This window comes from Armigeres subalbatus, chromosome 3, assembly GCF_024139115.2.
Source record: "Armigeres subalbatus isolate Guangzhou_Male chromosome 3, GZ_Asu_2, whole genome shotgun sequence".
Lineage (NCBI taxonomy): Eukaryota > Metazoa > Arthropoda > Insecta > Diptera > Culicidae > Armigeres > Armigeres subalbatus.
Genome location: NC_085141.1, coordinates 212,628,548 through 212,643,770, shown reverse-complemented (window position 1 = coordinate 212,643,770; position 15,223 = coordinate 212,628,548). Strand labels below are relative to the sequence as shown.

At 42.4% G+C, this 15,223-nt stretch overlaps 1 protein-coding gene across 1 annotated transcript in view; it reads right to left on the bottom strand.

Annotated features, from left to right (window-relative positions):
- Nucleotides 1-15,223, bottom strand: part of LOC134219175 (potassium channel subfamily K member 10-like) — a 350,538-nt gene that overhangs the window by 55,113 nt on the left and 280,202 nt on the right. The window contains exon 4 of the mRNA XM_062697880.1: nucleotides 3,672-4,309. Coding sequence (XP_062553864.1) covers nucleotides 3,672-3,846 — 175 coding nt within the window. The 5' untranslated portion in view covers nucleotides 3,847-4,309. The remainder of the gene's footprint in view (nucleotides 1-3,671; nucleotides 4,310-15,223) is intronic.

The following is a 15,223-nucleotide window of genomic DNA, read 5'->3' as shown; positions in this document are numbered from 1 at the left end:
TGAGCTGGGTCGGTCACACCTTACGTTGTGGCGAGATTGAAATCTGTAGCATTAGACCCAGCCGGGCTGGACAACCCGTTACTTACTTGATATTTGATGGGCTATAGCTCTTCGATGAACTTACGCCGAATGGAGTATCCTTCTCCACAGGACTCACCTTGAACATTGAGCGCCCTCAGGTCCTCTTTAACTGCAAAAGCCATCGTGTACGCGTCCTTCCATGAGGCCTGCGGCCTCTTCCGGGTTCTATTATCTTCGCTTGACGTTCTTCCAGCATACGAACAATGTGACCAGCCCACCGTAGTCTGCCGTGTTGTATAAGTGATTCATGCGACGCCGCCGGATACCGTTCTCCTGTTTACAGTCGAATAATATCCACAGTATCAGCCTCCTTCAACGTCCATGTCTCATGGCCGTATAAAGCCACCGGAAGAAGCAGAGTAGTATACAGCGCGAGTTTTATTTTCATTTGCAGACTACGGGACTGGTTACGAAGTCCGTAATAAGCCCTATTTGCAGCTGCAATACGCCTTTTCACCTCGCGGGTAACATCATTATCGCACGTCACTAATGTTCCAAGATACACAAATTCTTCTACCACCACCACATCTTTCCACCATCCACTATTGCACTACAACCACCACTAATGAACCTACGTTGATTGCCAGCGATCATGTATTTCGTTTTGCTGGTATTGATCGTGAGTCCAATCCACGCTATCTTAATCTCAAAAGGCGCAAAAGCCTATTCCACGGCACGGCGATCAATCCCGATAATATCGATAATGGTACCGCTTCTTTGCACACCAGCTATCCTAATCGCTCCCTCGAGCGCTATATTGAACAGTAGATAAGAGAGTGCATCATCCTGCTTTAATCCATCTAAGGTAACAAATGACGTCGACATTTCATCCGCAACCCTAACACATGATTTCGATCCGTCCAGCGTTATACCAATCGGTTGTATCAGTTTCGCTGGAAAACCATGTTCAAGCATAATTTGCCATAATTCATTCCGTTCCACTGAATCGTACGTCGCCTTCAAATTAATAAACAGATGATGTGTCTGCAAGTTGTACTCCCGCAATTTATCAAGGATTTTTCTCAGGGTAAACATTTGATCCGTCGTTGATCGGCCCTCACGAAAACCGGCTTGATATTTGCCGACGAAGGACTCTTCAAGCGGTCTGAATCTGGAGCAGAATACGGGACATAATTTGGTACTCCGAATTAAGGAGGGTTATTCCTCGGTAATTGTCGCACTCCAGTCTGTGCCCTTTCTTAAAGAGAGGGCAAATGAGGCCGTCCAACCAGCTAGCAGGCATTTCCTCGTTTTCCTATGTTTTCAACAGAATATGGTGCAGAGCTTCATAAAGCTGCTCACTGCCATGTTTGAGAAGTTCAGCCGGGAGCTGGTCCTTCCCCGCAGGCTTATATTTTCTTCAGCTCTTTAACAGCCTTTTTAGCCTCATCTATTGTAGGCGACTCCACAGCTTGTCCATCGTCGCTAATATTTATTCTGTTCACCGATGCACCGTCAGTTCCATATTCAACAAAGTCTTGAAGTGTTGCTTCCACCTGGCAGCCACTTCGGTTTTATCTGTCAGCAAATTCCCTTGTTGGTCGTTGTACACGACGGGAGATGGCGCTGTCTTTCTCCGCACGCCATTGACTGACTCATAAAACATCCGCATCGCCATAAAACCTCCGTGCACATTGATGTTGGAGAACAAGTACTTGGTTCCATGTGCAATTACGATTGTTCTGGTGAATCACGGAGTAGCAACTACGGAATGCACGGTCATCATGCTAATGCTCAACCGCTTGAAAGCGTCTCTAGTAGTAATTAACCCTTATGTGGGTGATGGGGCCCTCCTTAGTCGTGCGGTAAGACGCACGGCTACAAAGCAAGACCATGCTGAGGGTGGCAGGGTTCGATTCCCGGTGCTGGTCTAGACAATATTCGGATTGGAAACTGTCTTGACTTCCCTGGGCATAAAAGTATCATCGTGTTAGCCTCATGATATGCGAATGCAAAAATGGTAACCTGGCTTAGAAACCTTGCAGTTAAAAACTGTGAAAGTGCTTAATGAACACTGCCAGGCAGCTCTGTTCCAGCGTGGGGATGTAATGCCAATAAGAAGAAGAAGGGTGATGGGTTACCCGGGAATCCATTCTGATATTTAAACTTGAATAATCGTTTGTAGGTAGTTCAAATGACATCTCTTAAAATGCTAGAATGAAGCGACGGTTAAAGTTTGAGATTGATGTCGCGATTGGAACGTTTTTTCGGGAGCGGGGTCAAATACTATTTGTATGTATCCCTTTAAAGGGCTGACAGGGTATTCGCCATAAATTTTGCAAAATGATGTTTAACCTGTCAATGTCGAACCCTGAATATGTAATTGATGTTTCGACCACACACTGACCATTGTTGAAAACGGGTGATCCCTTGGAAGATCCGGAATATCCGTAAAAATACCGTCATCGGGGGTGACAATGGGTCTGGGGGGTGAGAATAAGTCATCGCTCTCATCGGCAGCCTGGAGGTCGTAGTGCAAAATCGTTCAAAAAGATCTCTTATATTTTAGCCTTTTTGCCCTCAGATACATTCAATCCACTCTTCAAACATTCTAAGTAGTTGAAACAGTGACCCATTCTCACCCCCGATGACGGTAGTCAATTTGAAAATAGCATCGTAGTGCATCGGAATTTTTTAGAATCTATTTTGTATAATCCTGAGTAAGCAATTTATGTTGTGATCCACACATGTACCAGGGTCTCCTGGTAGATTTGGAGCATCAGTAAAAATGGTAAATTGATTTCATCGTAGATCGGCGGGATTTTTAAAATGTATTGTTGTCGGGCCCTCCTTAGCCGTGCGGTAAGACGCGCGGCTACAAAGCAAGACCATGCTGAGGGTGGCTGGGTTCGATTCCCGGTGCCGGTCTAGGCAATTTTCGGATTGGAAATTGTCTCGATTTCCTTGGGCATAAAAGTATCATCGTGCTAGCCTCATGATATACGAATGCAAAAATGGTAACCTGGCTTAGAAACCTCGCAGTTAATAACTGTGGAAGTGCTTAATGGAACACTAAGCTGCGAGGCGGCTCTGTCCCAGTGTGGGGATGTAATGCCAATAAGAAGAAGAAGAAGAAGATTGTTGTCGAACCCTGAGTATGGAATGTTTTCAGTGGAACACCCGGTGGACACAATGGCCCGTGTGTTTGTCAGGGTTCGGCGAGAAATGGTTCCAAAAATCCCGGCGCCATACGATGATATTTTCGAATTTCGTTTTCACGGATGTTCCGGATCTTCCAGTGAACTACTGGGTGGTTAATTGGGTGTAATTAAAAAATCCCACTTAGGCTTATGTTGTTCAGAAAGAAATTTTATGGAAGTCTAACATATTAAAAAAGTCTTTTAAATTACATCACAGTTGTAATAATGTGAACGTGAATTGAATATATGTAAACATCTTTATTCAATTTACTTGAATGAAAAGAAAGTTGAACATGTTCTACTTTCGACAAATTAATTGTATACAACCGAGCAATAAATTCACTTGCCCATTATGCTCGGGCTTAAAAAAGAAAGAAAAAATCGAATCTGTTCGCCAGCATTACTAACGAGAAGAAAATTTATAGTTCATTTAGATTTTAGGAGACTTACCTATAGCAGAGAAGCATTGTGATTTAGATGCTCGACGGCAGCCACACAGCGTCACCGGTTCATTTTTTTCTGCCTTCGACGAGGCGGTCGAAAAACACAGGGAAGGACTTTGTGGTCTCGATGAGGTGCTACTACCGATAAAGTTAGGAACTTGGAGCGGTGGCTTTGTGTTCATATTTGTCTCAAGGGCGCTGGGGGTTAATTTTCGTTCTTTGCTTCGTTACTCGTCCTGATTCACACTTCTGCACTGATGGATGTTTGTTCACTTTCTGGTTTTGCAATATGGTTTTTGGGTTTGCTTCGTTTAACAGGAAGCGCAAAACGGGCGTAAAACGGGCTTATCAAATAAACATGGCTAATTCGATTTAATCAGTTGTCTAACTCGATTTCCACTAACTACTTTATATTCACAACCTCTTTCGTTCGCTCCAAGATCAGGCGAAGCTGGTGATGGCGTTGGTCCTGTTGCCGTCTGGATTGCTTCATGCTTCTCAAGCACGATGTGACTAATTGCAATCTGCAACCACTTCCTGATGGACTCGTCTCCAGCTACTTTTTTGTAAATCTGTATTGAATATTCATATTTGCCGTGTCGGATCTCCATTCACCAGAACGATGGACAAAAGACAAAGTTTAACCTGTAGGGAGAACACGGAGAAAAAAAATGTAGTGGTTTTGGGAAATGGTGCTTTCAATGTTATTTCGATGAATATTTGACGTGAAACTTTGGGAGTTTGAATAACAACGTCGTGAAAATTCATAGTGAGATAGGAAAAGTTTTAGGATTAATTGAAACTAGATCGTTCACGTATCACATGTACGCAAGCCAGCGATGGACTAAAATTTATGCACTAAAGTACTACATACTTCCACGTATATGGCCAGAAGCCCAAACGATACGTCGAGATGTTTGCTGTTCGCGGTAAAGCTAATGTTGATTTGGTATATCACAAACACAAACAGATTTAGATAAATTTATTCATATCTTCATTTTCTCCAAAGCCCTCCGCCATTTCGTTGTCTGGCAATTCCGCCTGATCATAACCATTAAATCATAGACATTGTTGTTTGGTTTCGATGCATCATTTAGAATATTTTAGTCGAATGATTTGCTAAAATGCAAATTTGAGGAAAATATCGTAAGTAAAACTTGCTCTATCAGTCGTTCACTAAATAAGGTCAAGTGAACCATCGTGCAGCATATTACGGAAAGGCTGATACGTATCATTTAAAACACAATCTATCCTCCATCAATCAAACAGATTGATGGTGCCTTAATTTTACGGATATTCGATTCTCCATTACGTATGAAGATTTTTGAATCGTTTCATTCCCAGTCAGATAATCACTCACTCTGGACGCACAGTCCGACACTAATATCACACCTCGTGCCATTGTGTTTGACAAAGGGTTACATCCACGAGGGATCAAGGCAGATCCATTTCCCATTGGAGACTGTTGGAAATGTTCTTTCTGTTGGTGTCGGACTACGGAAGAGCACCCTGGTCTCGGCAGAGCGCACTTAATATCGATGTGCCTCATGCATACAGATCGGATCTAGCATTTGAACGCGGCATGAACCAAGCCAACATCATTTCAACTTTCAGACCAAAGAATAATAGCTCCACTTTCCTCACAGCTCGTATAATGGCTTTATCCTTATCAGAAATATCGAGGCAAAGTCGAGACAATGACGCAAGGCGAGGGATACATTTAGACTGACTAGACCCACTCCTTCGATTTCGACTGGCGAGATTAGTTATTACCGAACGGTAGAGGAGAGATTCTTGGTTTTGCCATGATGAATCTAGTTATCCTGCTCGGAATCGAAAGCACAGATATGAATTAGGAAATGGGAAATCGATATGTGGTATGTGAGTGTATTCATCCGCAAAGAGCCTTGGGAGAACGGGAAATAGTGCCTAGTGGACCGAAACGCACCGGGAAAGTTCAGCAATAAATTATTCAGCTCTTTTGATGTGTATTAATTTATTCCGGATCTTGTGGCTTAGTTTCAAGCGTTCAATTTTGAATCCCCGCAAAGGGATATCGTAGGAGAAGTGTTATCGTTGAAGATGAGTTTTTTTCAGCAGAAACTTCTATTTACACTGTAAAACATTCGATGTACATGCATATGATGAGTAGAATTCGTTACAATGTTACTATTGATCAATTTGCTCTTCTTTTATGCCAGGCAGAGTTATTGGAGCCTGTTTGGTTCTATTGTAACAAATACATTAAATTGTAGGTACTCGTAAATAACCGAAATGCGATGGCAATGGGTTTTGATAAGTTTAACAAATAATTTAGTTAGCTACCAGATATTGGTAATCAATTAGGTATGATTTAGGTTTCACCTATCACATATTTATATTTTGCCGCACGGTATTTGACGCATCTGCAGTGGTGGGCAAGGCGTAAAAAATCAGTTGGTTGGAAATTTTAGGCAGTTTTGTATGGTAGGTATGTGTAGAGTTTAGGCAGTTTTTTTGGTTTTCAGATACCACCTGGTTCTTTGGATGGGCACGGAGACGGCGAGTTTTCAATCAGTAGGTATGGGATAATGAGGACAGACAAGCCAGCGGAAAACGGCTGGTAGAAAATTGAGTTTTTTCTTCAACTATAAACTATTTTCCTTCTGCTTATAGAGTTCGATGAAAGCGTAGACGATGCGTTGATTCCCTTGGTTGAATCATTCTTGTGTTTTTGGTCTATTGTGTTGGTTCGGATACATTTTGTTCAGTGGTTCCGGCACTTATTTGTTCAGTATGTAAGGATATATTTGTTTGCTTTGTTGCAGAAGTCGATTTAGCTGGCATGACTGCTTGGAGAAAACATTTTACTTGTGTTGTGAGCGATTCAATTCATTTCGACTGTTATTGGCGCGGCACACGACGCAGAAAAAAAGAGAAGTCAATGTCTTCTCTTTTTTTCTGCGTCGTGTGCCGCGCCAATATTCTTTAAAGAATTTAGTGACTCTAGTCTATAGTTTCCACGTCCTAGCTACCGTCCAGTGATCACTTCAGTCAGTATTTGATTTCGTATTCGTATTCCACGATCGATTATCCGGAAGTATGCGACACAGGCAAATGCTGATTCACTTGCATCAACAAAAACATGGAGTTGCAATGTTTGAAAACTTTCGTGATCATATTCCGGAAAATAGCAACGCGGAATACGAATCTGATTCAGTTTCGAGATTTGTTCGATCCAGCGTATCCAAAGTTCGAGAATATTTACTGGAATAGCTTCATCCCATCCAATTTGAACCCTCCAAAGATCTTGAATAATTATTTTACCATGGATGAGCACGTTTGATATTAATCCGAGTGGATCAAATACGCTCATAACAAATTTGAGAATACTTCGCTTAGTTGTTACGGCTCTCGATGACTCCGAACCATCCAGTTCGTTTGGTATATTCACAGAGTATACGAAGACGTCCTCGTCTGGTACCCAGGCCATTCCCAAGACACGTTCCACTTGCTTATCTTTGTCGACACTGAAGTCCTTCATCGTTTCCATAGCGTCTTCTCCCAATGCTTGTAGCACCTTCTTCGAATTCGAACGCCAACGTCGTATGTCGAATCCAGCTTTTTCTTGAATTCTCCGTACTTCCTCTGCCAATTTAGCCATTTGTTCTTCGGTGTCTCGACTATCCAAAAAATCGTCTACATAGTGGTTCTCAACCACCGCCTTTGCTGCTTCTGGAAATTGGTCTTTCCATTGCATTGCGTTCGTGTTTTTTACGTAGTTTGCTGAACAAGGCGAACAAGTCGATCCAAAAATGGCTACGTCCATGACGTAAACGTCGGGATTACTGGTTGGATCGCTTCTGTAAAGAAACCGTTGAACTTGTCGATCCTCACTTCGAATCTTCAACTGGTGATACATCTCGCGGATGTCACCCGCTATCGCTATCTTCCGTTGGCGAAAACGACACAAGACCGATGGTAAGGAAGTTAGCAAGTCCGGGCCCTTCAGCAACATGTCGTTAAGAGATACTCCTTTCACTTTGGCTGCAGCGTCCCAGTTTATTTCCGCCCGAGCAGCACACATGTTGTAAATCAGTTTCTGATACTCATATAAGACCAAATTAGGTTATATATGAGTTACTGCAACCAAATCAAGGTGAATTGTGTTGCTAGGGAGGGCTTGCGTGGATTTGTGACTACTCCCAATGGGAGATACCAGATTCGCTTCGGATTACTATCCTGCAGCTCCTTCGACGTCGCTTTGTGAGCATATCCTTTGCTCTGGTATTCAGATATCTGTTTCTCCAAGCTCATTTTTAACTCCGGATATTTCCGCAATTTGCGCTCAAGGCAAACTAAACGCCGTTCGGCCATGCTGAAACTAGCCGGCAGTTCAACTACATCATAGCGCCACAATAACCCGGTTTCGTAGTGACCGTCTGTACATCTGATCGTCGTTCGCTGCAAAATTTCTCTCGCTCTCCGGTCCTCTTCTGCCTCTGGACCGCATGTGACGGATACGGTTCTCCATCGCGAAATATCCTTTCACAAGGTCGTGTATGTCGCTTTCCTCAGCGTTTTTGCAGATGTGCAAAATTGGAAACATTTTATCCAGCTTCGATCCACCGGTATTACCAAACAGTGACCATCCCAATCTCGTTTTCGCTGCAACAGGTCCATCCGATCCTCCTTCCCGTGTCTTGAGAGGCAGGGACAATTTAATGTTGTCTAGACCAATTAGGATTCGTGGAATCGCTTCTTCGTAACTTTCGATCGGTAGTCCTGTCAAATATGGAAACTGTGATGACAGCTCTGCGTACCGTAGAGACTGAATTGGAAGCTCCAACCGGCTTACCGTGCTAACATCTGTTAAGGCGAAGGTTCTTCCGCTTTGTGTTCCTGATATTTTCAAATCAACCTGACGAGAATTGGCTTCATGTCGCGTAACTTTCGCTGTCCAGGTCAAACATAGAGGTTGCAATTTTCCTTCCAAATTCAGCAGATCTGCCAGTTCTTTATCGATCAATGTTGATGATGATCCTTCATCTAGGAAGGCGAAGGTTGATATTTGAACTCCTCTACCGTACAATACTACTGGGATTATTCGGAATATCGTAGTGCTTCGACTTCGATTGTGAATGTTGACGACGGTACGTAATTTTGATTCTGAGTCAGTGCTTTCGGATGTTGTTGGTTTAACGGCGTATGCTTGGTATGGGTGCAAAGATGAATGATGTCTCATAGTGCAATCTGCGATTCCACAGGTACGAGTTGACTTGCAGGACCATCGTCCGTGCGGCACTAGACAACTGTTACAAAGTTGGTACGTTTCCACGGCTTTCAAACGATCTCTCAGACTCAAAGATTTAAATTTGTTGCAGTCCTTGATTCGGTGTTTCACACTCTGACAGATGTAACAAGGCTTTCCTTGGGTGTCCGCTTTCCTTCCCTGCTGAACGAATTTTCGCGGTTCAACAATCGCGTGACTGTGGATGAACGCTTTCTCTCTTTTTGGCTTCTCTGCTCCACCGATCCTAGCTCCGTCGAAGTCGCTGAAGTGAGCTACGTCGCTCGCGGCTGATGTAATTGCACTCATATACTCGCAAAATGTTCCCAAATCAACCAGTCCTACGTTTCTTTTGTACAATGCCCAATCGAGCCGAATATTTGGTGGCAGTTTGTCTACGAGCTCCTGAAGAAGGGTTGGGTTTGTTAGATGTGCTTGCTGATTTGCTGCCATCAGATGACCAACGAGGTTCTGAACGACGAGACCAAAATTAACAAGCGTCTCAAGTCTATCCGCTTTCGGGGTGGGGACACTTCGTACCTTTACGAGCAGTGACTGTACTATTCGCTCTGGGCTCCCGAACAAAGATTCCAATGTTTCCATTACTTTCGGGACCGATGAAGGTAGCAGAAGGTTGCTCTGAACGGACTCCAATGCTTTGCCCTTGAGGCATTTTTGCAGTCGCATTAAGTTTTCTGCTTGAGAATACCCACACATTGTGGTGGAGTTTCGAAAACTGCTTGCGATGCTTCATCCTCCTCTACTTCGGCAACTAGCAGAGCATACTTCTCGTCTAGATACCTTCTATCAAGTGCTGCTTTGGCTTCTAGAGCTTTCTCCTGGCGAATACGATCCTGCTCCTGCTGCTCTAGAATTAGTTTCTCCTGTGCCCTTTTCTCTTCCTCCAGTCGCATGAGTTGTAACTGGAGCCGTGTTGACCGTGAGGTAGTGTTGGTTCCTCCAGATATGGAATCACCACTTGCGGTCGCCATTGAATGACAAACATTGCACTTCCACTTACCGTCCAGACTCTCAGTCATCTCCTTGCACGCACGATGATACCAACGATGACACCGATCGCAAGCTATCATGTCTGCTACGTGATTAGGGATTTTGCATCTCTCGCAAACGCACTGTGGTCTTTCAGCGTTGGCTTTGGCCGCCGCTCGCGTAGTAGTGGGCATCATGTATTCGTCCTCCAAATGACCTTCTTGACCGTTTCGTCTTCAGCAACGCGACAAAGAATAACGAGTTAAATTGTGCCGTCGTGTGCCGCGCCAATATTCTTTAAAGAATTTAGTGACTCTAGTCTATAGTTTCCACGTCCTAGCTACCGTCCAGTGATCACTTCAGTCAGTATTTGATTTCGTATTCGTTTAAGATAGAATCTAATTTAGTCTACTAAAGTGCACTCAATATAGATTAGTTACAAAAATTTCTGCATGTAAGTAACTAATATAATTCAACTTTGTAGTTTAGGTAACAATTAGGAATATTTCAATTTAGTTTATATTTAGTATTACTGAGAAAAACAGGCTGCATAATCATCATCACCGCACTTCAACTAACAACATCGTTTCGTTTCGTTGATGGAATTGTTGATTTCGCTGACACCGTCAGAGCTGTCGGATGACAAGCGCTCTGTCAGATCTACTCAGCATCCCCGTGGAAGTTTTCGGATGCAGCACTGACGTTCGTAACGCCTCCCGCAACAACTGTTCATCAACTAGTTTGAATGTATCGTTGAATGGTGTGTTTTGTGTATCGGGAAGTGGTAGAGAGCGAGTGGCAAGTGTAATTTTCAATTCCGCTATCCCTTATCATTTTCTTTGACGACTCGTGTTAAGTCATCAAATTTACGGTTCAATTCGTCGTTATTGGCTTCTTAAATAATTCTGGCGTATGATCTTGGACCATGGTTTAGATCATAGACCCTCCTAGCCACCGGATAATACAGGCCCTGGTCTACTTTAATCCGCTGAATGTTGTTCTCACGTTTGTAGGAAGGACAAGCTCGGCTCGGGTTGCTGTGATCGTTTGTATCACAGTTTTTGCAGTAATTGATGCGGGAGCACGAAAGGTCTTCAGGGATTGGGTAGTCTTATGAGCATTAACCGCAAGTAGGGGACTTTTGTTGACATCTGGCCTTAGTGTGGCAAAAGTTCTGCAATTAAAGCACTGCATTCGGTTTGGGTAGTAAGGCCTAGCCTTGCCGCGAATATAGCCAAAATTAACGCACTCCGGAAAACATGTTCCGTGACATGATAGGATTATAACCGGCGTGTTTTCACGCCCTTCTTCACTTTGGCGGGTAATTCGGCAAACCTCCATAATTACCTGTGGAGCTAATTCGGCTGCTAATTTATCCTTGGTCTTATTTATGACATCCTGGCAGTTGACCACACATCGGGCAGTGTTGAGGGTCGGATGCTCGCATATGGTGATGGTGGTGTTATCTAGCAGCATTTGCATTCCAAACAACCGCTTAACCTGAGCTAATCTCCGCACCTTTAGGGCGTAGGATTTACCGCCAGATCCGCTGAACGCTCCTTCTATTTTTCCTGCAAAGACCTCAATGGATTTCCGAATGACAAAAAGAATATTTGGTAGCGGTGCATCGTTCTTACCGCTCATCCGTAGTAAGTGCCGTTCACCGTGGCTTTTTTCCGGACCCATATAGCTTTGATTGATCTTCGTTGCTAGAATCTAATAGGAGACGCTGTTTCCCGCAAGGTAAAAAGCTGAATGCAGAATCTTTAGGACAACGATTGATGGAGACGGATGGTGTTTCAGACCTCCAGCGTGGAACACGGTGTGAATGGGTAAAAGTAAACAGTTTCTAACAAAAATATCCGAAGCACCTCTTGACAGACAGGCGCTCTCCCGTATGGTTCTTCCATAGAGGGAAACAGCTGATCTTTTAATCCGATCTGGGGCCTGTAGCAGAATCGAAATTTTACTAATAATATTAGTAAAGTAGCTTGTAACTTGAATTTTTCCGTTGCATGATGAATCTACAAGTATGAATTTACGTCAAATAGTCAAATATTACAAGTAAACCGCACTAATAATATGTGTGGAATTTACAACTAACTGTTGCATAAAGAAAATACAAGTAGAAATTATTAGCATTGGCTTGTAGTTTCTTTTACAAGTATGCATGGTGCTGTAATTTAATTTACAAGTAGCTTTTATTTCATTATTTCACTTGTACAAAATAATTATACATCATTCAATTGTTCTTAACGACTTAACAGAGAAAGAAACTATTATTAGAAAGAAATAATATGCACTAAGATTAAATTTCTCGTTCCAATACAAAACTGAGAATTATGAAATTTTTAAATGATTTTGGAGATAACAGAAATACTTTAGTGTTTTGAAGTTTAGAATTTACCTCTAATAAAGTGTATTTCTTAATTGAGTGTGCGAAGTCGTTTGTGTATACGGGGATGTGTGAAGTAAATTGTTCGTGGAAGTGATTGGATCAATTTGGTGAGATTGTTTCAATATGTTTTTATATGATTCCAAAATTAAATGCGCGCTGGATTAAAAAAATCCGGAAGTTTGTTTATGGATCCATTTATCCAATTGATAATGGTAGCATAAACAGGCGGGGCTTATTGCTAGTGAAAGTGACCTCGGACTGGACGTGAGTTACCAGGCAGTCTGAAATGGGTCACTGGAGCTGTAGTAGAGCTAGCACCTTCTAACTCCCGGGCTAAAGCTGACTTTATTAAAGACAGCTTTCTTCCATAATACCACTGCCGGACAGTGGGGGTTAGATTGAAGATACACACACACACATAACAGAAATACTTTAAGTGCTGACATCAAGTATTCAAATGGTAGAGCGCAATAAATTTTGGGGTGATTTTTCTGTCAAGTAAAGTTTTACTGTAAAAGATATCGCTTAAATTTCATAATCGGACAAAAAGCAAAGTCTGAACCTGCAGTCCCACAATACACGTACACTGGTAGGTAAAATAAAGTGCCCACTTCATTTTTTTTAAATCTCCCTCAATTATTTCGTTCAATTTGAAGTAAACACACTGCGGTCTTTTTTAATATCTTGTTTTGTATATACTTTTTGAGTTTCATTCACAGAATACTATTAAAAATGAGTTTTTCTAAACAAAAAGCAAATACAATTTGAATTGGTTGAAAAAAAAACAGTGACAAAAAAAGTGCACACTTCAAAAATCGATATGTTTTCGTTAAGTTTACATCGGTGAACCCCTCGATTGCGATGTCTTTGGTCGATCGACATCGAGCCCCGGGGAAGTGATCAGATCCCGATCATGTTGACGCTGGAAACCACGTAACCACCCGAACAACGCCGCGAGATCTCGATGGACGTTGTACGTCCAAGCAAACTGGACCATTTGTCTTAGTTCACGACTAAAGCTTGCACTAAAATACAATAAAAACTGCCAAACAAGACGTTAATAAAAAAAAACTTCCTGATGATCATCCAGAGAGAGTTCTTGCCGATTGTGTCGAGAGGCGACCCGATATGCCAAAGGTTACTCGTAAAACGAGTTTCTCGATGATACCAAGGAGAACCAGTCATCAACGGGCTTGGTAGTCATATGGCTACTGCTTCTGCCTCATATGCAGGAGGTCGTGGGTTCAATCCCAGGTCCGTTCCATTCTCCTACTTTGTAGCTTTCTCTATATTTCTCATGTTCTAGCAATCGCTAGAACTGGAAATGGACTTCCATACCGTTACCATTACTATTCCTATACCTTCAACTTGAGTATTCTAACAGTAATCTGCTAGAATTGGAAATGAACTAGTTCGTTTCCTACATTCAATTAGAAATTCCATCAGTTGCTTTCTCCTATCTATCACATTGTCAGCTCGTTAACCAAGATGGACCTCTGTCTCTCGAACCTAACCCAAAAATTTCAACAAATTCCGCTTGAACTCGTGGCAAGTGCAGAGGTATATTCGGCTTGCAGTGGGCGAGTGATTGCATAATCATTTCCTCCCCCTTCCCTACATTGACTTGCATTCTGACGTGGCAGGCGCCAGTATGACCTAACAAATGAGATCACCAGTACTTGTACATTGAAGATGAGTGCTAGTCCCAAGCAAACATCTGTTGGTTCCCTGTGCAAGAACAGCTAATCTGGTCATAATGGAGTAGCAACTACGAGCAGTCAATTAAGCTCAAGCTCAAGATACCAAGGAGAACCAGTCATCATCAAAGCTCTTGAAAAAAATCATCTTGTTAGCTCAACGTTATCCGGATGCTTTTCCTATCCCGAGCAGCACAAGTCAGACAAAAATGGTTGCAGCAACTTGATTGTGACTAATTCTGGTCACATTTGAGTTACAGTAACCTTTGTGGAACATGTGTGCTGCTAGGGATGCACCATTCGTCTCCGGAAACGGCAATGTCGTAGACATATTCTAATGGTTTAGCATCATAACAAGGATTTTGTTAAGTTTAACTATATCAGGATCGTTTTTAGAACACCTCTTTTTGGAACGAGTAAAATAAAAAGCCAGTTCATATTTTTGCACACATATTTCTACAGCACTAGCAGCATGGCTGTTAATCCGCATATACGTTAGTAGAGCTACTAGTGGCGCTCGTTCGTGGATAGTAATTGCCATGACCGTTCCAAAACCGTCCCATACGATTTCTCTATCGCACGAAACACAGTTGCATATGACCGAGGACGAATAACTGCATCGCAAAAGGCGATGAACCATCCGCCGTGAAGCAGAAAACATTTATCATTTCCTTCCTCAGTGAGTGAGCGGATTGCTTTCTCTCGTACCTACACCAAAAATGTAGCAGGCAGTCAGTCAGTGCCGGAGCTCAGCCAGCATTCCACAAGTCCATCTTCCTTCCAGTGTAGTGAGTGCTTGAAATTCCACTAAGGAAAAAACAAGTTTCACGGACCCGCAATTTGGAAATAAATTACCTTTCTAAATTTTACATGAAACGTTGTTGTGCATACTTCCAGCATAGTTCCAACAGAGGAGAAATAGTGACTTGTGTCGGGAAATTGGGATCGTATCCGGGTTTCTGTTGATTCGGATGCAGCGTTTCTACGATTACTCAGAATGCACAGTGTGGTAAATAATAAAGAATGCGCTAAAAATCAAAATAATTTGATGGTAGTGATAAGTTTTGCAAAATAGTTTAATCTGAGGTTTGCTGACCCAGAAGAAAAAAAAAGTTTTGCGTTCAAAATTTGAGCCTTGATGAACAATTTCTTCATTTGTTAACATCAAATTAATATTTAGACGACAATTGACCTTGATTTTCCTA